Source organism: Xenopus laevis, chromosome 4L (genome assembly GCF_017654675.1).
Source record: "Xenopus laevis strain J_2021 chromosome 4L, Xenopus_laevis_v10.1, whole genome shotgun sequence".
NCBI lineage: Eukaryota > Metazoa > Chordata > Amphibia > Anura > Pipidae > Xenopus > Xenopus laevis.
Genome location: NC_054377.1, coordinates 85,422,961 through 85,442,844, shown reverse-complemented (window position 1 = coordinate 85,442,844; position 19,884 = coordinate 85,422,961). Strand labels below are relative to the sequence as shown.

The 19,884-nt window shown below is 40.1% G+C and overlaps 2 protein-coding genes across 3 annotated transcripts in view; one reads left to right on the top strand and one right to left on the bottom strand.

Annotated features, from left to right (window-relative positions):
* LOC108714267 (zinc finger SWIM domain-containing protein 5) overlaps positions 1 to 3,416 on the top strand; it is a 50,874-nt gene extending 47,458 nt beyond the window's left edge. For both annotated transcript variants that reach the window (XM_018258330.2, XM_018258332.2), the window contains exon 15: positions 2,464 to 3,416. In XM_018258330.2, coding sequence (XP_018113819.1) covers positions 2,464 to 2,571 — 108 coding nt within the window. In that variant the 3' untranslated portion in view covers positions 2,572 to 3,416. The remainder of the gene's footprint in view (positions 1 to 2,463) is intronic.
* Positions 3,417 to 6,723: 3,307 nt separating this feature from the next.
* Positions 6,724 to 19,113, bottom strand: urod.L (uroporphyrinogen decarboxylase L homeolog; the record flags this gene model as incomplete). The annotated part of the gene is given in 10 exon segments (NM_001092512.1): positions 6,724 to 7,121; positions 7,317 to 7,383; positions 12,016 to 12,116; positions 12,546 to 12,683; positions 13,227 to 13,388; positions 14,305 to 14,502; positions 15,295 to 15,357; positions 16,663 to 16,742; positions 17,474 to 17,586; positions 19,065 to 19,113. Coding segments are annotated over 10 exon segments (1,104 nt in total). The 3' UTR covers positions 6,724 to 6,962.
* Positions 19,114 to 19,884: the final 771 nt, after the last annotated feature.

Genomic DNA, 19,884 nt, shown 5'->3' with positions numbered 1-19,884 from the left:
ATCATTTACTTTTTGGTGCTAGGAGCCTAGAAAATGTAAATCCTTCTATTTCATATTTTTTTTAGATCCTTAATGTTTGAGAGTGTCCAAATGTACTGGATTTGAGTTGTTTTAGCCAGGCATTGACTGAAGGCTAATCTTTAAGTGATTAGGGGGTGATAGGAAATTCATGTACAGGTATGGAATCCGTTATCCGGAAACTTGAATCCAGAAAGAATTACGGAAAGGCGTCTCCCATAGACTCCATTTTATCCAAATAATCAAATATTTTTAAAATGATTCCCTTTTTCTCTTTAATAATAAAACAGTAGCTTGTACTTGATCCCAGCTAAGATATAATTAATCCTTATTGGAGGCAAAACCAGCTTATTTTGGTTTATTTAATGTAACATACTTTTCTAGTAGACTTAAGGTATGGACATCCAAATTACAGAAAAATCTGTTATCCGGGAAACCCCAGGTCCCCAGCATTTTGGATAACGGCTACCATACCTGTAGTAGGGCTGGTGGAGGGCAACCATGTTGCTCTCTTAGTGGATAAATGGTTCAATTCATCAGCAACACAATTTGTTATTGAGCTGTGGGCTTATGCCTGTTGTGCTGCCTCTAGTCTCTCTACTGGAAGGCACAGTCAGTGATTTGTGATTCTTTTATTTGTGCTCATCAGATCTGCCCTCTAAAGTTTGCTAATAACTCTCTTCTATTAAATGCGACCGGTCCAATCACTTGGTGATACAAGTCCTTACTGCTGCAAAATGAGAGCAGACAAAATGCCCACTCATTCTTTGAGTGTGTTCGTAAGAGTCATGATGAACCTGACAGTATGGAACCTGATGTTTGCTCTCAAATGTGACCTGGATCAGCAGAAAAATGTTCAAACCATTAACCAATTACTTGCCTCTTAAAGGGGTGGTTCACCTTTAAGGTAACTTTTATTATGTTATAGAATGGCCAATTCTAAGCAACTTTGCAATTGGTTTTCATTATTTATTTTTTATAGTTATTTGCCTTTTTCTTCAGACGCTGCAGCTTTCAAATGAATGTCGCTGACTCCCTTCTAAAAAAAAAAAACAATTGCTCTGTAAAGAATACAAATGTATTGTAATTGTTACATTTTATTACTCATCTTTCTATTCAGGCCTCTCCTATTCATATTCCAGTCTCTTATTCAAATCAATGCACGGTTGCTAGGATAATTTGGTCCCCAGTTACCAGATTGCTTAAGATGCAAATTGAAGAGCTGCTGAATAAAATGCTAAATAACTCACAAATCATAAAAAATGCAAGAATTTGCAGATTGTCTCAGAATATCCCTCTCTACATCATACTAAAAGTTATCTCAAAGGTGAACAACTCCTTTAAGATTTTCCTTTGGCATGGAGCCAAGACAGGCTGCAAATACACTTTGCATTATTATTTTGATATTTTGACAAATGTACATGCACATAAACAGAGTAGCAAACTCTTGTGCATACTGTCATGGATTAATTTACACATAGACTGACGGAACTGGAACAACCATGCTTTGACGCTAGCGACGTATTCGGTTTCTTAAATATCTGTAGAAATAAGTCAAATCCACTGGACTTGCTGTGGTTTTTTTCCTTGAAAATGTTTTGCTAGTCTAAAAGGAAAAAACACAGCAGTGGGGCTTATTTATAAACACTGGGCAAATCTACTGTTGGGCAGTAACCGATGGCAACCAATCAAATGTTTGCTTTCATTGTTCCACCCGCAGCTGCCTGTAAAAAGCCAGTCACTGATTGGTTACTGTGGGTTACTGCCCAGGTGCAAATTTGCCCAGTGTTTATAAATGAGCCACACTTATTTCTACAGATAAACCATGACCTGGACGAATGAGAATCTTCACAAACATATTGCATCTCTTTCTTAAATTCAGCATTCCCCCATTTTGATTTGAACAAGGCCTGCCTCTCTGGATCATGGGCAGTGGCACTGTAAGCTCTGGTACAAGTAATGGTTGTTGGATGCCAGGCCTGGACTGGCAATCTGTGGGTTCTGGCAAATGCCAGAGGGGCTGCTATAAGGTGCCATAGAAAGTCAGTATTTAGTGGTGGGGGCTATTTTAGTGGTGGGGGCTATTTGGGCCTCTGTGTGGGCTGATTGGACCTATGTGTACCTGAAATGCCAGGGCCTATTTTAATTCTGTTGGATGCCTTATCACCAACTCAAACTGCTCTCGTTGTGAGTATGTTCATGGCTCTGTTGTCAATTCTAGTTGCATTTCCAGATCACCTTCCTTATTATCCTGCCCCCATCTAGTCACGATGGGAAGTGTTTCCCTCATTCTCACTGAACAGACTGCAATCCAAACTCAGGGAACACTTAAAACACAAGAGAATTGTGACGACAAAGCATTTATCTACCTGTAAATACAATAATATATGTCGATTATGAAATGTAATGTTCTAATTATTTATAATGGTTCTGTCTTTTCCACAGGGCGAAGGTGAACTAAAATGCTTTTGCCGAGGTGGTGCTTTAAATGCTTTGCTTTTCAGTGAGCTTTCTCAGGTGGTAGGAGGGAGTTGGTCAGATACTGTGCAATGAGGATAGCTCAGGCAATAAGTTCATAACCCCAAACATGGCAACACGTGAGCAGGACTGTGCCAAGAAACTGTGCTTGCAAACAAACTCCTGCCTAAATCTTGGATCATGGGCCCTTGTGACCTGAAGTCATCATTCGCTTCTTCACATTTTAACTAACAAACTGCACCACCAAAATAAGGAGCCTCTTATTAATCGTCTCTTTTGAAACCAAACGCTGGATGTTTAATGACCAGCGTGTTGGAGATGAAGGCAACTGGAGATGCATTTCTTCTGACCTTGCACATATACATTGCTCAGCCCTTCCCACTAGTTATGTTTATTTTTTTCATTTCAGCATTAGCTATGAATGGGTTAAGATGGACAGTGAGGTTTAGCAATAAGCAAGGTGTAGCGATATCCTGTGAATGCCATTTGCTTCTCTGCACCACCTCCTATTTATTTTCCTCACTCTCTTTCCCTTTTCATTGTGCAGTTACCTGTCCTCTGCATTTCTTTGTTTTTTGTGTTTTATTTTGGGTTACGGAGTGACCCCCGATTATGGCCAGGAACTGCCGACCCTTTTTCTCTTCCCTTTCTGTTTGTACTACTTTCACATATAAAGATAAAAACCACACACTTTTCTTCAGTATTCCTTGCCACAGACGTATCCTGTATTTGTTATTTTATTTTTACTGGTTTTTATTTGTACTTTTGTTTTGTTTTTTTTGTGCAGACTCTTAATGTTTGTTAATATTAATAAGAAAATGAACCCTATTTATGTATTGCTGACACCATTTTATATGAATTGTGTTGAAAATTTCAGTGCTTTTTTTATGAATAAATTGTAAATCACAATAACAATGAAAGCTGTGTGTGACTGTGGTGATATTGCAACATCATTGGTACATAATGGAGACAAGTGTAACTGTCCTGGTGCCTACCCGCTGTACATACTGTGATGTAAATAGATCTAGAAATACATGTCGGTTGTACCTGTCATGTGATCTCCATTCTCGTTACTCTATGAGCTGCAGCTTTGTTTCTAGTGTATAGTGTTGTTTTAATTGAGGTTCTATGAGTAGTTTACACTTTATTATGGGTATAAAACAACATATTAGATCTTTGACTGAGTTCAACAGTTCTTTCCTACAAAGCTGTCCCATACAAGAGATTGGCTGGGGTTCAAAGCTGCTTTATACAAGATCTTTCTATCAAAGTATTACCTTGAACCACCATTATTACAATTTCTCTCATTACAGCTGTACAGACTGGGCATCAGCCACTGGTGCATTTAGATAGTAATAGACCACAGACATACCGTATATACTCGAGTATAAACCGAGTTTTTAAGCCCCCAAAATATGGTGAAAAACTCTACCTCGGCTTATACTCGGGTCAAGCGCAAAAACGGTTGCCGGCGTCTAAGAATAGTCGACGGTGTCCAAGAATAGTCGCCAGCATCCAAGAATGGTAATTGGCGTCCAAAAACGAGACGCCGGCACCTCCAATGGGAGCAGAAACCCTCAATTTTTTGATTAAAACTTACCAGAAGCTGCTGCATTTCTCACCCTAGGCTTATACTCGGCTTATACTCGAGTCAATAAGCTTTCCCAGTTTTTGGAGGTAAAATTAAGTACCTCGGCTTATACTCGGGACGGCTTATACTCGAGTATATACGGTAACTGAAATAATCTAAATGTGGGCACCTGAACAAAGGGTATTAAATCTGTTATTGCCGGATTCCATAATTACGCAGTGTCGTTATGCAGTTAATGACTCCACTCATAATCGTGCAATAATCAGCCTTCTTACTATACACTATATTCATATGCCAGTGACATTCACTTCATTTCATACATAATGTGTTTGGACATGTCTGCTCATGTCACAGGGAAGGAATAGAATTATTCTGCTGTTGCTCTGTCTGGAAAGACACGAGCGCTCAGATGGTTTTTCTCACTTCTTTTCTGAGCGCAGAGACTTGCTGACTGAATTACAGTGGGAAAACTGACCAGTAGGTGGCTCTGTGCTTCATTACATTAATATTGTTGGTTAAAGGAAAAGAAAGGGAAACGTCAAATAAAGTTGTGTATATATATATAGTACATATTTTGGAGATCTACTTACAAGAATCTTGCCTCTATATAGTTTTGTCTTTAGCTGTATTCCAATATTGTGGTAAAAAATATTGGTAAGTGCTTGTAATCCCAAAGACATCCCTCTCGGTAACACGGATGTAACAGGGCTCACACATGCGCAGTAGTAATTCTGCAAGGCATGTGCAATACACCGCTTTACTTCCCCCATACGATCGATGATAAACCGGTCATGTGGTGTGATTCAACGTCATTGTTGACTTCTGGTTCTCCTCCCCTTCATGCTGCAGTGCCAATAGGAATGATCGCTACAGGTTGCTTACGCAACGCGATTGTTCCTTAGCATATCTTGCGTTTGGTCAGAACGCTTTCAGATTTCGCAGGGTAGGTAGCGTTTTGGATCTAGTATTCATTGGTGGACAGTTTAAAACTTATTCTGCCACAGAGAGATGCAGCAACGCAAACAATATGCCTTGGTATTGATGTGTGTGGGAGGATTCAATTTGGTCAATAAGATAAAACTCCAGCACACGGATGCTTAAGGGTTCATAACCCGTGTTTATTGTCAATGCCAAACAGGAAACAACGTTTCGGGGGTGTACCCCTTCGTCAGGTCCTGACGAAGGGGTACACCCCCGAAACGTTGTTTCCTGTTTGGCATTGACAATAAACACGGGTTATGAACCCTTAAGCATCCGTGTGCTGGAGTTTTATCTTATTGATCAATTGTTGGAGGTGCCGTCCTCCTTTAACCCCAAGCACCGGTGAGGATACTGAGAGACCAGGTGTGCTACTGCTTCTATTTGTTAGGATTCAATTTGGCGCATGCGAACTTGACACAGGATGTGACGTGTAGAGGGCCAACATGGCGACCGCAAAGACAGTTACGGGACAAAAGTTCTATGGCACAGTGCAAGTGCGGGAGACAGAATTGGCCCGTGAAAGTGTAGTGGTTCAGGAGGGGTGTGCAAAAGCAACAGATATAACAGAGATAAGTATTAAAATTTACCTTTCCTTCTCCTTAAAGGAGAAGTCAACCCCTTCGGCACTAAAATCCCTCCCCTGTGTTGCCCCCCTCCCTCCTAACCCTTCGGCGCAGGTCCTGACCACGGAGTTCACATGCGCCATCTTCTCCCGTGCGATCGCCCAGCGTTTGGCGGTGCATGCGCAGTAATAGCATTAGCCGGTTCAGCTCTACTGCGCATGCGCCGAAAGACAACGTTTTCCAATTTCTTTTGAAAACAACACTCTGGGCAGATTTACATCCATTTGTTTTTTTAATCCCTCTGGCTAACTCGCAAGTGCCCCAGGCTGCTGCAGTATTCTGCTAACTGAAGCATGAGCCCAAGGTATCAGGTAAGTGATTACAATCATTGGGGATCGGGGCTTTCCTTCTCTTTTAATTGACCCCCCAGGTTGAGAACCCCAGGACCACCATGTAATTTACAAGCCACTGAACTTCCACAAAAAGCAGCCCCTGCCTTCCAGAGAGCTTATCTTCCCAAGAGTATGATTCAATGTAATTAGTAAAAGGTACTCTGTGGTATCAATGCACATACAGTATTCCAGAAGCATTGTGCTTGCAGGAGGAAAATAACTATGCCAGTAATGTTTTATAGTATCTTTCCATACACTGCATTGTTTCTGCTTCAGCTTTACCTGTCGGGAACCAGCAGTGACTGATCCAATTTCCAATGATGGAAAACTACATCCTTGGTGGCCATCCCTAAACTGCCTGTTTGTCATATGGCACCAAACCATAATAAATTCTCTTAAATGAAAACAGAGGGTCAATATATCGGGGTTAGGCAAAGGGATAGAAAACATTTTGAATGGGTAAATGGCAGCATTTTTATCACACAGTGGCCATGCTCTAATTGTAAAATACAGGCATCCTCTATAAAATCAATCTGATGGATTTGCTGAGTCCATTTTAAAGGGTTCAGGTTTTGACATCAATACAGTAAAGTAAAAGTAATGTAACTGATAATGATCAGTCTCATCCCATTGATAATAACCTTGCATCTGGTTAAATATGTCGATTCTATTCTCTGTGCAGAAAGTACTATTCACTCCATACGTCATTCTGTTTATTTATCCAAAATTCCACTGACTTGACATATCATTACAGGAGTAACATTTAGCAAACTAAATTCAGGGAGACATCCCCCCCCCATCCAAAAAATGTCCTTAGCAAAGTACTGTTTTTAACTGACATCATTGGCTTTAGTGGTCAGTCCAAAAAAACATGATTAATAAACGAATAGACAAGCCCAATGCCACCTTAATTGCTGTCACTCATCCAGAATGTTCCACTTAATTCTCCTTTTGCTGGGAATATTTGTGTACTGCTGATATAAATGCCCCCACATGTTCTGGATCCATATCTGGGTACAATCCATGGCCCAGATTTGCAATGTACCCACGCCGGCCAAAGCCTTCTATCATCATCTTCACCGTCTTCTCAATATCCCCCTAAAAAGCACATAAGGGGAAATAGGTTTCTAATTGGGAGCGGCCAGCCCTGTGTTCTCAGTGCTGCTAAACACAAATATAACTCCACAGCGTGAGTTGGGTCTTCCAGAAAAATTATATTTTATAAAGGCAGAAAAATTGGGGCTTTCCTTTACATCACATAAAAGTAATCCTGGGTGAATTAAAAATCCCTACCTTGCTGGCGTACAAAGCGCAGGGATCCATATTGCCCTGAAGAGTCACTCGTTTGCCTGTGCGTTCCCTGGATAAAGTAAATGTGTTAATAAGGCACAATAAAAGAACATTGTCATTGGTCAAAACTCTGCAAACATAGCACACACTCCACCCAATCAATGGCTCCACGAGATCTCAAACTTGGGTGGTTTGCACATGTCAACTTGGCAGCTAGATTATGTTTAAAGGGGTTGTTCACCTTTGAGTTAACTTTTAGGGGTATATTTATATGGGGTGCCGTTTGTCCCAAATACATTCTGTATACAAAACTATCCCTAATACACAGAATGAATGTCTCTCATGTTATATAAGTATTTGTGACCATACACAGAGAAAACAAATATACAAAAGACTTATTTCTATTAAAGAATGAAAACAAAATCTGGTTAGTGCATAAAAGGATGTCATTATATCACAAAATCCATTCTGTACAGTTTAACAAACAATCTGTCTCACAAATGTATAACCTCCATGTTACGGACGCACTTATGTGCAAAGTTACTTACAGAATGAATTATGTAAAAACAAAGTTGGACATAATATATAATAGTGTAACTAACTAGTGCTTGTCAAACTAGATTTGACTGACAAAATAGATATCTGTGACAGAAAGCAAGATTTTATAGTACAGGATTCATTCTTTCCACAAAATGACAGTTTTGTTTCACAAAACAGATAAAATAACCATTCTGTGAAGCAACACTGTCAGTCACATTCCTGAACCAATAAGAACAAAGCTTATTGCCATATACAAACAAGATGAGAAGTGGCCAGCTCTGCTCCACATGGCTAAGGCAAAGTATCTGGCCTGCTATAGAGGGCGCCCTCTAATGTCCCCTGTGCTGCATAGTAATAAACATGAACAAACCTTTCCTAAAAGAGCTGCTGTTAAACACTACAGGTTCATAAATGGAAGTTTTTACAAATGGCTGAGAAATATAATGCTGCACTTATAACGATTGTAGAGAAAGAAAAGTATGCAAAACTTATATAAATATGATCATTTTAGGTGATATGGCTATTCTTATTGTAGTAACCTGCTCGTGTGGCCATTTTGGTTAAGGGCATTCCTGCTGTTTTGCCATTATTTTATGACTCACTCCTGTTCCTCTTCCTGTCTAAGCTGAGAGTAATTATGGGTCAGGCCACACCCACCTGTGATGTTGTATTAAATGTACCAGAAGTTACTGTGCTTGTCTGGCTGCTTTGCCTGACTCTCAGAGTCAGTTATAAGTTTTGTATATGATAGTTAGACTCCAATGTCTCCTCCTAGCTGTAATCGTGCACCAATTAGCTTGTAGTAGTCTCTTAATAATGTGCTTAGCTATAGTTCAACTACTACATAATAGCTTTAGCCAGAGACTTGGGACTAGGGTTGCCACTTTTTAAAAAATGTTTTACTGGCTGCTGGGGGGCGGGGACACAAAGGGGCGGGTCGTGACGACAAAAGGGACGGGCCATGACGTCAAAAGGGACGGGGCCACGCCACGGACGGTAGAAGAAGTAAACGAAAAGGTAAGTTCCAGGGGATTGGGGGCAGGCCAAGGGCTCCTTTTAATCGTATTACAAATTTACCGGCAGCTACATTGCCGGTAAATTTGTAATACCGGCCCCGGCCTTGGCAGGTATTTTACCGGCTAGGCCGGTAAAATACCGGCCGGGTGGCAACCCTACTTGGGACTGATCATGTGCACACATACCTCCCAACTGTCCCCTTTTCAGAGGGACAGTCCCTCTTTTGACAGCTCAACCTGAGGTCCCTCATTTGTACTGGAAAGTCCCTCTTTTCTCTGCACTGAACAGAGAGGCCAGTACAGCTAACAGGTACAACTAAGATGCATTATAACAATTTTGAGATAAGAAAATAAGTAATTTTAACAGTTTAGATAAGGAGAAATATTTTCACATTTTTATAACCTGCCAAACTTTGTAAAATGAACATGGTAATTAGGGGGTGCGGCCACAAAATGGGTGTGGTCTAAAAATTGCTGCACTACATGCAAAATAATTTTTTGTCTCTTTTTATTTCCTAAATGTTGGGAGGTATGGTTCAACTACTACATAATAGCTTTAGCCAGAGACTTGGGACTGATCATGTGCACACCACGCATTCTGTATAGTATGATGTGTAGGTTATATGAGCAGCCACTCCTGAGTACTGTGTGTAAACAAAAGGGGGTCATTAAGGCAGGGACAATTTTAGGGGATCATAATCTATTTATATAGAAGCAACAAGCTGCACAATGCTTTATATTTATTTATAACAAAAGACTCTAATGATGCCATCCCCTTACCTGCCCAGTGCTTAACCCTTTCACATCAGAGTGGGTCGAGGGTAGGGTTGCCACCTGGCCGGTATTTTACTGGCCTGGCCGGTAAAAATTATGGTTGATCCCAATGTTATTAATAGGGAAAAAAGATAAATATATATGAAGGCCGGTATTTTTTTCCAAAAATTTGGCAACCCTAGTCGAGGGGGGCACAAGACTAGAGTAGAGAGCAGAACTGCGCCCATGTCACATGCATGTCCAGAGCCGCCAGCAGGGGGGACAAGTGTTCCGGGCCTGAAGGGGGGCCCAGAAGTGCTGCATTTTTCAAAGAGCCGGGTCCCCTTTACGAGCGCCCGAGCCATGCCGCCATTTCGCATATTACAGAATGCGGAAGTGCCGAAAAGACGAAGCTGAAGTCCCGAAGCGGCGAAAAGACCCGAATTCACGAAAGGAGGTGAAGTTGAAGTCCTGAAGCCTTTTGTTTACACACAGTACTCAGGAGTGGCTGCTCATATAACCTACACATCATACTAAACAGAATGCGTGTGCACATGATCAGTCCTAAGTCTCTGGCTAAAGCTATTATGTAGTAGTTGTACTATAGCTAAGCACATTATTAAGAGACTACTACAAGCTAATTGGTGCAAGATTACAGCTAGGAGGAGACATTGGAGTCTAACTATCATATACAAAACTTATAACTGACTGAGAGTCAGGCTAAGCAGCCAGACAAGCACAGTAACTTCTGGTACATTTAATACAACATCACAGGTGGGTGTGGCCTGTCCCATAATTACTCTCAGCTTAGACAGGAAGAGGAACAGGAGTGAATCATAAGATAATGGCAAAACAGCAGGAATGCCCTTAACCAAAATGGCCACACAAGCAGGTTACTACAATAAGAATAGCCATATCACCTAAAATGATCATATTTATATAAGTTTTGCATACTTTTCTTTCTCTACAATCGTTATAAGTGCAGCATTATATTTCTCAGCCATTTGTAAAAACTTCCATTTATGAACCTGTAGTGTTTAACAGCAGCTCTTTTAGGAAAGGTTTGTTCATGTTTATTACTATGCAGCACAGGGGACATTAGAGGGCGCCCTCTATAGCAGGCCAGATACTTTGCCTTAGCCATGTGGAGCAGAGCTGGCCACTTCTCATCTTGTTTGTATATGGCAATAAGCTTTGTTCTTATTGGTTCAGGAATGTGACTGACAGTGTTGCTTCACAGAATGGTTATTTTATCTGTTTTGTGAAACAAAACTGTCATTTTGTGGAAAGAATGAATCCTGTACTATAAAATCTTGCTTTCTGTCACAGATATCTATTTTGTCAGTCAAATCTAGCTTGACAAGCACTAGTTAGTTACACTATTATATATTATGTCCAACTTTGTTTTTACATAATTCATTCTGTAAGTAACTTTGCACATAAGTGAGTCCGTTACATGGAGGTTATACATTTATGCGACAGATTGCTTGTTAAACTGTACAGAATGGAGTTTGTGATATAATGACATCTTTTTGTGCACTAACCAGATTTTGTTTTCATTCTTTAATAGAAATAAGTCTTTTGTATATTTGTTTTCTCTGTGTATGGTCACAAATACTTATATAACATGAGAGACATTCATTCTGTGTATTAGGGATAGTTTTGTATACAGAATGTATTTGGGACAAACGGCACCCCATATATTTATCAAAGAGTGAAGTTAGAGATCGCCACAGTCTGAAAATCTGAAAACCTCTGCTTTGAAAAGACAATAAGTCCTCAATAGGTGCATTATTATTATATTTTACACTTAACAGAGATTGTTTATCTTTCACATCAGTCCCTGCATCAGCGGAGCTTACACTCTAGGGCCCCACAATGCACGCAAAAGACACTGGTCAGTTTTATGAAGAGCTGATTAACCTGCCTGTAATAAGTAAGTTTTGCCTTCTTATAGAAGACCCAAGGTAATTTAAAGCAGGGATGCACCGAATCCAGGATTCAGCCTTTTTCAGCAGGATTCAGATTCGGCCGAATCCTTGTGCCCGGCCGCACCAAATCCAAATCCTAATTGTATATGCAAATTAGGGGCAGGGAGGGAAATTGCATGACTTTTTGCCAGAAAACAAGGAAGTAACAAAATGTTTTCCCATTCCCACCACTAATTTGCATATGTAAATTCGGTTCGGTATTCGGCCAAATCTTTCGCAAAGGATTCGGGGGGGGGGTGGAATCGGTGCATCCCTAATTAACTTTATGCATGCATGTCTGCTGGTAAAATTATTATTCACATATATTAGATTAGTATGAGGAAATAAAAAACAAAAAGGATGGAGAAGTAGGACACTCTAATATGTCTTGGTGTGTTTTTCCTGTAAACTATATGCTCTTACCGAGCTTCCTGAGGTCGAATTGTCCAGTCCAGTCCTACCACCTCGTAGCCAGACTGGGACAGATCCTCCAGGGCATAGTGGGCATCTTTAGCAAAGACAATCTACAAGAGAAATAGTTGGGAGTGATGAAGCATTGTATAATGGTGAATAGCAGCCTTAAAGGACAAAGAAAGGTATAATGGGCACAGTAGAATATTTATATATAATGTACTGCACTGCTGAATTTTGTCCTCAGCCTCTGCATTTAATCCACATGATTACTGGATCTATTCTAGACTGATAGCATATATTCATGCAAATCCCCTTGTACAGAAACAGACATAGGCATGCCTGATCTGTGCTTTCTTTCTTTATCTTTCAGCATGTCATGTAACCCACACCCAATTGCTGATCTCCACAGAATTTATATATATATATATATATTGCAGTACAGGAGAAATGATAAAGCACATCCACGACCAATGAGATATACTGATACCTTTCTCTCCCTTTCACAGTCATTACATGTCCAACCCCCTCTGCCTACTCACCATCGGCACCTGATCCAGTCCCTCGGCTTTCAGTTTATGTTTTACTCTGCGGGAAATGTCTCTGAGATATGGGAGAGAAAAATCTGAGAACTGCTGGGGTCCAAGACAGCCAGCATGGGACTCGAACACTTGCAAGGCCTATGATACAAAAAGAAATTCATTCAAGTGAAACTCCCAACCAAAATAAAATTGTTTTGCCACATTTGCAGCAAGTTTTTAAAAATTGTTATTCATGCAGCCTTCCAAACAATGTTTTTGGGCAGTATACATTAACCCACTAGTAACCGTAAATATTTACTTTAACAAGAAGTAAGAGTTAAGAGGGAATTTATTAACCAAGGCAGCATATTCAGTGTACAGGATGCTGGTTGGCTTTACTCAACAAGAACATTGCAGAAGAAAAGAGTATTAAAATAGGAAGTGATCCGGGTTACGGTGGATAGAGCTGCGAATTACAGTCAACCCAAGTCATTTGATGACCAGGGGAAAACCTCACATACATACACTAAGCAAATGGGAATAACCTTTTACAAAAATCAACAAACATACAATCAAGAAGACATCAGCATTCAACAATGCATACATTTTTCTGACGTTTTATTTTAAGTTATTTTATCTGAAAAATTACCTCTCCAAATTAAAGAGGCAAACACTCTACTTCACGATACCAGCTTACCATACCTGCGCACCTGCTGCTACCTGGCCCACCAAATATTCCACAATGATATCGGTGAGTTGCTTGAGAAGCTGGTGGCTAGCGGAAGGGTGTTGGTACAGCCAGCGCTTTGCTTTGGACATAGTGTTAGAACCTCCTCCTTCAATCATATAGGTCATCAAAGTCCACTATAAGCAGAAAGAATGAGAAATAAAATTTTAACAGTTAAAATTAAAGGGATTCTGTCATGATTTTTATGATGTAGTTTTTGTTTCTAAATTACACTATTTACACTGGAAATAATTAAGTCTACCATATAAAATTTCATTCCTGAACCAGCAAGTGTATTTTTTTTAGTTGTAATATTGGTGTGTAGGCAGCCGTCTTAGGTCATTTTGCCTGGTCATGTGCTTTCAGAAAGAGCCAGCACCAGGATGGAACGGCTTTCTGGCAGGCTGTTGTTTCTCCTACTCAATGTAACTAAATGCGTCTCAGTGGGATCTGGATTTTACTATTGAGTGCTGCTAGGAGGCAGCTGTTATCTTGTGTTAGGGAGCTGCTATCTGGTTACCTTCCCATTTTTCTTTTGTTAGGCTGCTGGGGGGTGGAAAGGGAGGGGGTGATATCACTCCAACTTGCAGTAAAGAGTGACTGAAGTTTATCAGAGCACAAGTCACATGACTGGGGGCAGCTGGGAAACTGACAATGTCTAGCCCCGTGTCAGATTTCAAAATTAAATATAAAAAGATCTTTTGAGAAACGGATTTCAGTGCAGAATTTTGCTGGAGAAGAAGCACTGTTAACTGATGCATTTTAAAAAAACATATTTTTCCCATGACAGTATCCCTTTAACTTATATCTCAAAGCCAATCAGCTGCTATAGAACGACAGCTCCCAGAATTCTTTTGCTGTCTAAAATGGTGTAGGAATGCCATAACTGGGGGATGCCAGAATTTTAGGCACCCGAGTGATTATAATCCTGATCCTATATACCTGATGCCATTTAAAATAGATAAGTCAATTGCAAAAAGTTATTAGAAGACCACCCTCAGTAAATGTACACCTATTCATTTGGGTATTTTCAACAACACTTGCAACACTTACCGGTGCGCCAGTAAATCCAATTAGCGGCACCTTTCCTTCTATTTTGTGCCGTGTAAGTGTGATGGCACGAAATACATAACCCAGCTCCTCTGACACATCCACTGAGCTTCTAAGTTTGTGCAGGTCCTGTGGGGTCTGTAATGGTTCGGGGAATACGGGCCCCCTCCCAGGTTCCATCCGGATCTCCATTCCTAGCGCCTGTGATGAAAAATGGATACATGCACAACTATTCAGATTTGATCAAATTTAACAAACCCATTGACTACATATAAATAAAATAAAGAGCAAGGGCTTATTGGTATAAAAATGAATTCTGAAAGAATTCTTATTAGTAAGGTGGATAACAATCACAGGGTGTCAAGGTGCTTATGGAACTGCTAATTTCCAGAACCCACCAGCACACCCTGGCCTCTCCAGCATAAGTTGGCCCGGTGCACAGTCAGAAGGGATCGGCAACCCCAATTGTAGTCAGCGTAATAAAAGAAAAACTGGCACTCAGAGCTCGATGCATGCGGGCAAAGCCCTGCGTGTTTATTACAATGTAACGTTTCGGGGGCGGGCCCCTTCGTCAGACGAGGGGGCCCGCCCCCGAAACGTTACATTGTAATAAACAGGGCTTTGCCCGCATGCATCGAGCTCTGAGTGCCAGTTTTTCTTTTATTATGCTTATGGAACTGCTCCCAGATCTCCTCAAGTGGAACTTCATTTACACTGTAGATCAGAACCCAACTACTGTGATATCCCTGTGCTGTCTGGCTGAGGACTATCAGCAGTGCAGTTCATCAAAAGTCATTTTCCACTCCATGGACATATCACACCAATCATTTTTATTAAATCATAACAACATAAATGGTTTATTCTGGTTTATTCTGATAACTGTAGCGTTTTATATAGTAACTATATTTGTAGTCGTTGAACTACATTCACTTCTCTTAATGTAATCCTATGACCCACAGGATGCAAATTCGTTTGGTGGCTTCCTGTTTTTACCTGTGGTATCACAAGGATGTCTGAGAAAATGATAGCAGCATCAAGAGGAAACCTCCGCAGGGGCTGAAAATACATTTAGAAAAAAATTAAATGATATGCAAAACAGGAATTAGGTCAATTTAAGTCTCCTCTCTTTCAGTCTTCCAGGCTGCTCTTTGAAGTCAAACTATCATAATGGCTTATTTCTGAAAACAATGTCCGCTCAAAATTAGATCAGTTTCGGCCAACCATGCATGTACTACTGATATGACTAAATCCTAAATCTAAATCCTCCTGTTGAAGAATAGCAGTCCTGCCATGCTTACTTATTAGCTGTGGATTAGCCGTTTTAATGGCCATGCACACTGCATACTGATCATGGCTTCTTGGGCAAAATGTTGCTATTCTTGATCACTTCCTGTTCAGTTAAATGGAAAACAACACTGGTGTTTTCTCACTCATTTTCAGCCATGAGATGTGGGAAGCAACCCTAGGAAATTAGCTCTATTTTGATAACCACCATAAGCAGCAACCAAAATGCTGTGTGTGCCATAAGAATTGCAAAGGTAAGCCATCTGTCCATTTTTACTACAATTAAATGGGTTGTTCACCTTCCAGACACTTTTTTCAGTTCAGTTGTTATCAGATTGTTCACCAAAAATAAAAACTTTTTACAGTTGCTTTCCATTTTTTATTTTCTACCGTTTTGCCAAAATTTAAGTTGAATGTTCGTCTCTGGTGTTTGAGTCTGGCAGCTCAGTAATTCAGGTGCAGATTCTGAACTGTTACAATTTTGCAACATTAGTTGATACATTTCTCAGCAGCGTCTGTGGAGTATTAGCAACTATTGTATCAATTCTAACAGCTGCCTGTAATGAAACTCAGGAGTTCTCCTCAGCAAGGACAAAGATAAGAAATGTATCAACTAAATGTATTAATTTAGAAAAGTTAAAGAGTCAGAAACCCCCCTCCCACAGCTGCTTTAGAAAGACATAAGATAGTGAAAAAGAGAAACGTAGAAAAACAGTCACAAATAGGAAATAGAAAGTAGTTTTTATTGCTGGTGAACTATCTGAAAACAACTGAACTGTATAAAATAATGTTGGAAGGTGAACAACCCCTTTAATTTTATAAAAATTATATATTTAAAGTAACAGAAAACCGCACACCTTTTTTAATTTAAGCATATAAAAACAGAAAGTAAATTGTGTGATACTAATTCCCTTCATATTTGGAGCAGAAAGAGGTGAGCTCAAGATACACATACACTAATCAGTCCCTTATTATTCCGCATGTAAGCATCAGTACATGAGTGTCTATAAATTATTATGAGTATGTTGCACCCAACCTCCTCAATTACTGCTCATTTCTCATTCCCTTATACATTACCTGTAGTGTGAGTTCACAGCAGATTTCAGGGCTCCGACAGGACGCAAAGAAATCCTGTCCAGCTCGTGTTTCCCGAAACTCTGCAAAGAATGGGGAGTTTAGTATTTATTTACACCATTTTTAACATAAAGTGCCACTAAATATATTCCTCAAACATAGGCCATAGTGGCTAAGCCATACTGTATAGGACAGCTGTACTAGCCCAAATGTAGATCAACTTTGTTATCACTTATTTGGCACGGAAGGGATTTTGTTTGCAGCAACAAGTAACATTGATCAGAGCACAAAAATAATTCATGGGCTTCTTTATATTTATTGAAAATGTTCAATTAAACAAAAATATTGTGTAAATAGATGTTGATTTCAGTCTTGTAACTAATTTACATTAGGGCCCACAGCAAAATGATTTTAGAGCCCCATAAAGTTTGGGAAGTTTTCAACTAGTTATTAGTCAGCAGCACCCCACTGGGTCCCATATACCTTTTGGGCTCCCCAGCAGTAGCAGGGTTTGCTTCCTCCATAGTTACTCCCCTGGTTTATTTTATATAATTCTGACTTTATAACATTGCTGTATGGCACAATATTGATACTGCCACTGTCTCAATAATGCCTAGCCATTTTAAAAACATTTTTTACCCAATCCATTATCAGTGCTAATAAAAGATGTATCATCCAGAAAATCATAGCTATTATATTTATAGTTCTCTATACATAGAGATACATATTTAATATGAATGAATATACCCTAAATAATATGAACAGAACACAGGGCTGCTTTTATATATAAATCATTGGTTAAAAGTTTACTGACCTGGCAGATACCGCCCCGCCTGCCTCATACACCACACTGGAACATGGTTACACTCCTCACCACGAGCAGCGCGAAGAAATGTGTCATTATGGAGAGAAGGGAAGCATTCTGGCCTGGAAAAGACAAAGCTTGTGATAAATAGTTCTTTTCAAGTTTCCCTGCATTAAACCAATCACGGTCACAAAACTCTTGCACAATATAAATTGAAAGGGGTAGGGGTGTATATATAGAAAATTGTGGCTCTAGTGTGTAAATAAGTTCGCTTACCCAGCTTATGCTGGCAAAGTTGTGCTAGCGAAAATACACTCAGCAGTTCGAAGTTACACTAGCGTTGGCTAATTTGCATACAGCGTTCAAGTACAATGACCATAATGCTGCAGCAAATACATTACACTACACAAGGCCAGAGAATCTTAATAAAATTATATAGAGTTGTTATATTGCCCTACACATGTGCCCACAGTTTAGTTTAGGTGCCATATGTTATCAAATGTAGGGGGGAAGGAGGGTACCCCAAAAAAAGTTTTTGATCTTTTTCAGCCTATCACCCTGTAAAAAGGAAAAGACGCCAGCGTTTTTTGGGACTTATTGCACTTCGCCTGGTCTGATGGTGGCGAAGGCAAGTCTGGCGATAGAGGTAATGGTCAGTAAAATCAAAAACTTAGTGCATTTGCATAGTAACGCTTTTTCGCCAGAGCGAAAATTTGCCTGGCGAAGTTGGGCCAGAGTCTATCTCCTTGGCGAAATAACACCAGCGACCGTTAGTAAATTGGTGAAGTGCCGAAATGACGTCATGCTGGTAAATAGATAGCTATAGGTTTCCAAAGAGAAACACAATTATGTGACCCCACACTAGCTTCTTCCTTTAATGAATGCAAAGATATCACCAAGAATTAAGTACTATGTAACACTCACAACAGAATATCTGAAACTTTAATACTGCATGTAGCAGAGAGTGCCATGCTCAGATAGCTAGGAATATAACTGAAAGCCTACACCCTTATCTTCCATGTGCAGCTAAAGCTTTCACAAGAAGTGCCCTCGCCCCTGGAAAATACACGTGCAAGCAATTTCACTGTGGTTTAGAGAGGAGTCTGCCTCAAAGGGTGCACAAGGGAATTTAACATCCAAGACCAACACTCTTGCGTCACAGCAACTTTAGCAATAAATGATAACGTGGTGGATGAATGTTGTTTTCTGCTTTAGCTACAACCTACAGTGCCATGTTGGGACAGAGCAAATAACTACCTATACTTGTGAATATTATACTTGTGAATATTATAATTGTGGATATTATAATTGTGGATATTATACTTGTGGTTTAAAAGCAAATGTGTCACCCCTAATGAAATGAAGTGACATTCTCTGAATTCAAGGATTTCTTTTTATCGTTTATATTAGACGGTGACCGACGGGATGTCAGAAGTCATTCTATATATATCCAGCCGAACTACTTCTACATATCATAAACACCCGCTACATATAGCTACAATTTGCGATACAGAACTATACACTAGTTAAACAGATGAGGGTACAGCCCAAAACTCACAGTGTGTTTCCCTAGCGCCAGGCAAAGGCAAACTCTACTTACAGCAAATGTTCTGGCTGATCCATGCTCATCTCTGCCTTCAAAGGTGATCTCTTCCTTGTCACAACTGAACTGCCTCCACTCTCACACTCAGTCACGCCTCCCCATGGGGGCAGCCATTGAGATGTCAATTCCTAACTCCGCCTCCCATAACCACATGAACTACAGTGACCCGTGACGTATAACAGTATACAATCTTCTATTGGACAAGAATCGTAAATCCGACCAATTAGAATCAAGCTCAAGAATGGGCAGTGACGTTAGAACGGTGATAGTAGGAGGGGTTGCTCTTCTGTAGACTTTTACCGTATTCTGTCTTGTACGGACTTTTGTGCATACGTGCAACTTACCTGCATACACGAATGTTTACTACAACTCCCAGAATCCATGTTGCAACATAAATACATGCTAAATTAAACCTTTCGTGTTCCCTTCATATTTATTTTTCTGTATTTTAAAATGAGACTGGTATGATATGGTGGTGTCGGACAATGCAGGAAATGTGGAGCTCTGCCTAAGAAGGGGTGCAGGAACAACTGGAGGGTGTTAGGTTGGACGTCCCTGATATATAATGTATCTATAATGCAAATATATAACAACTGGTGTTATTGTTAGTGCTGACATATAAAACAGTGCTTTACAGAGATTATACATCTGGATGTTTTTGGAGTATGGAAGGAAACCACACAAATATAGGCAGAGAATACAAACTCCTTGCAGATAGTGCTCAGGCTTAAATAAGAACAGGGTCATCCTGGACCTGCGGGACCCAAGGAAAATACCAGCTGGCAGGTCCGGACTGAGAATTAAAATATGCCCTGGC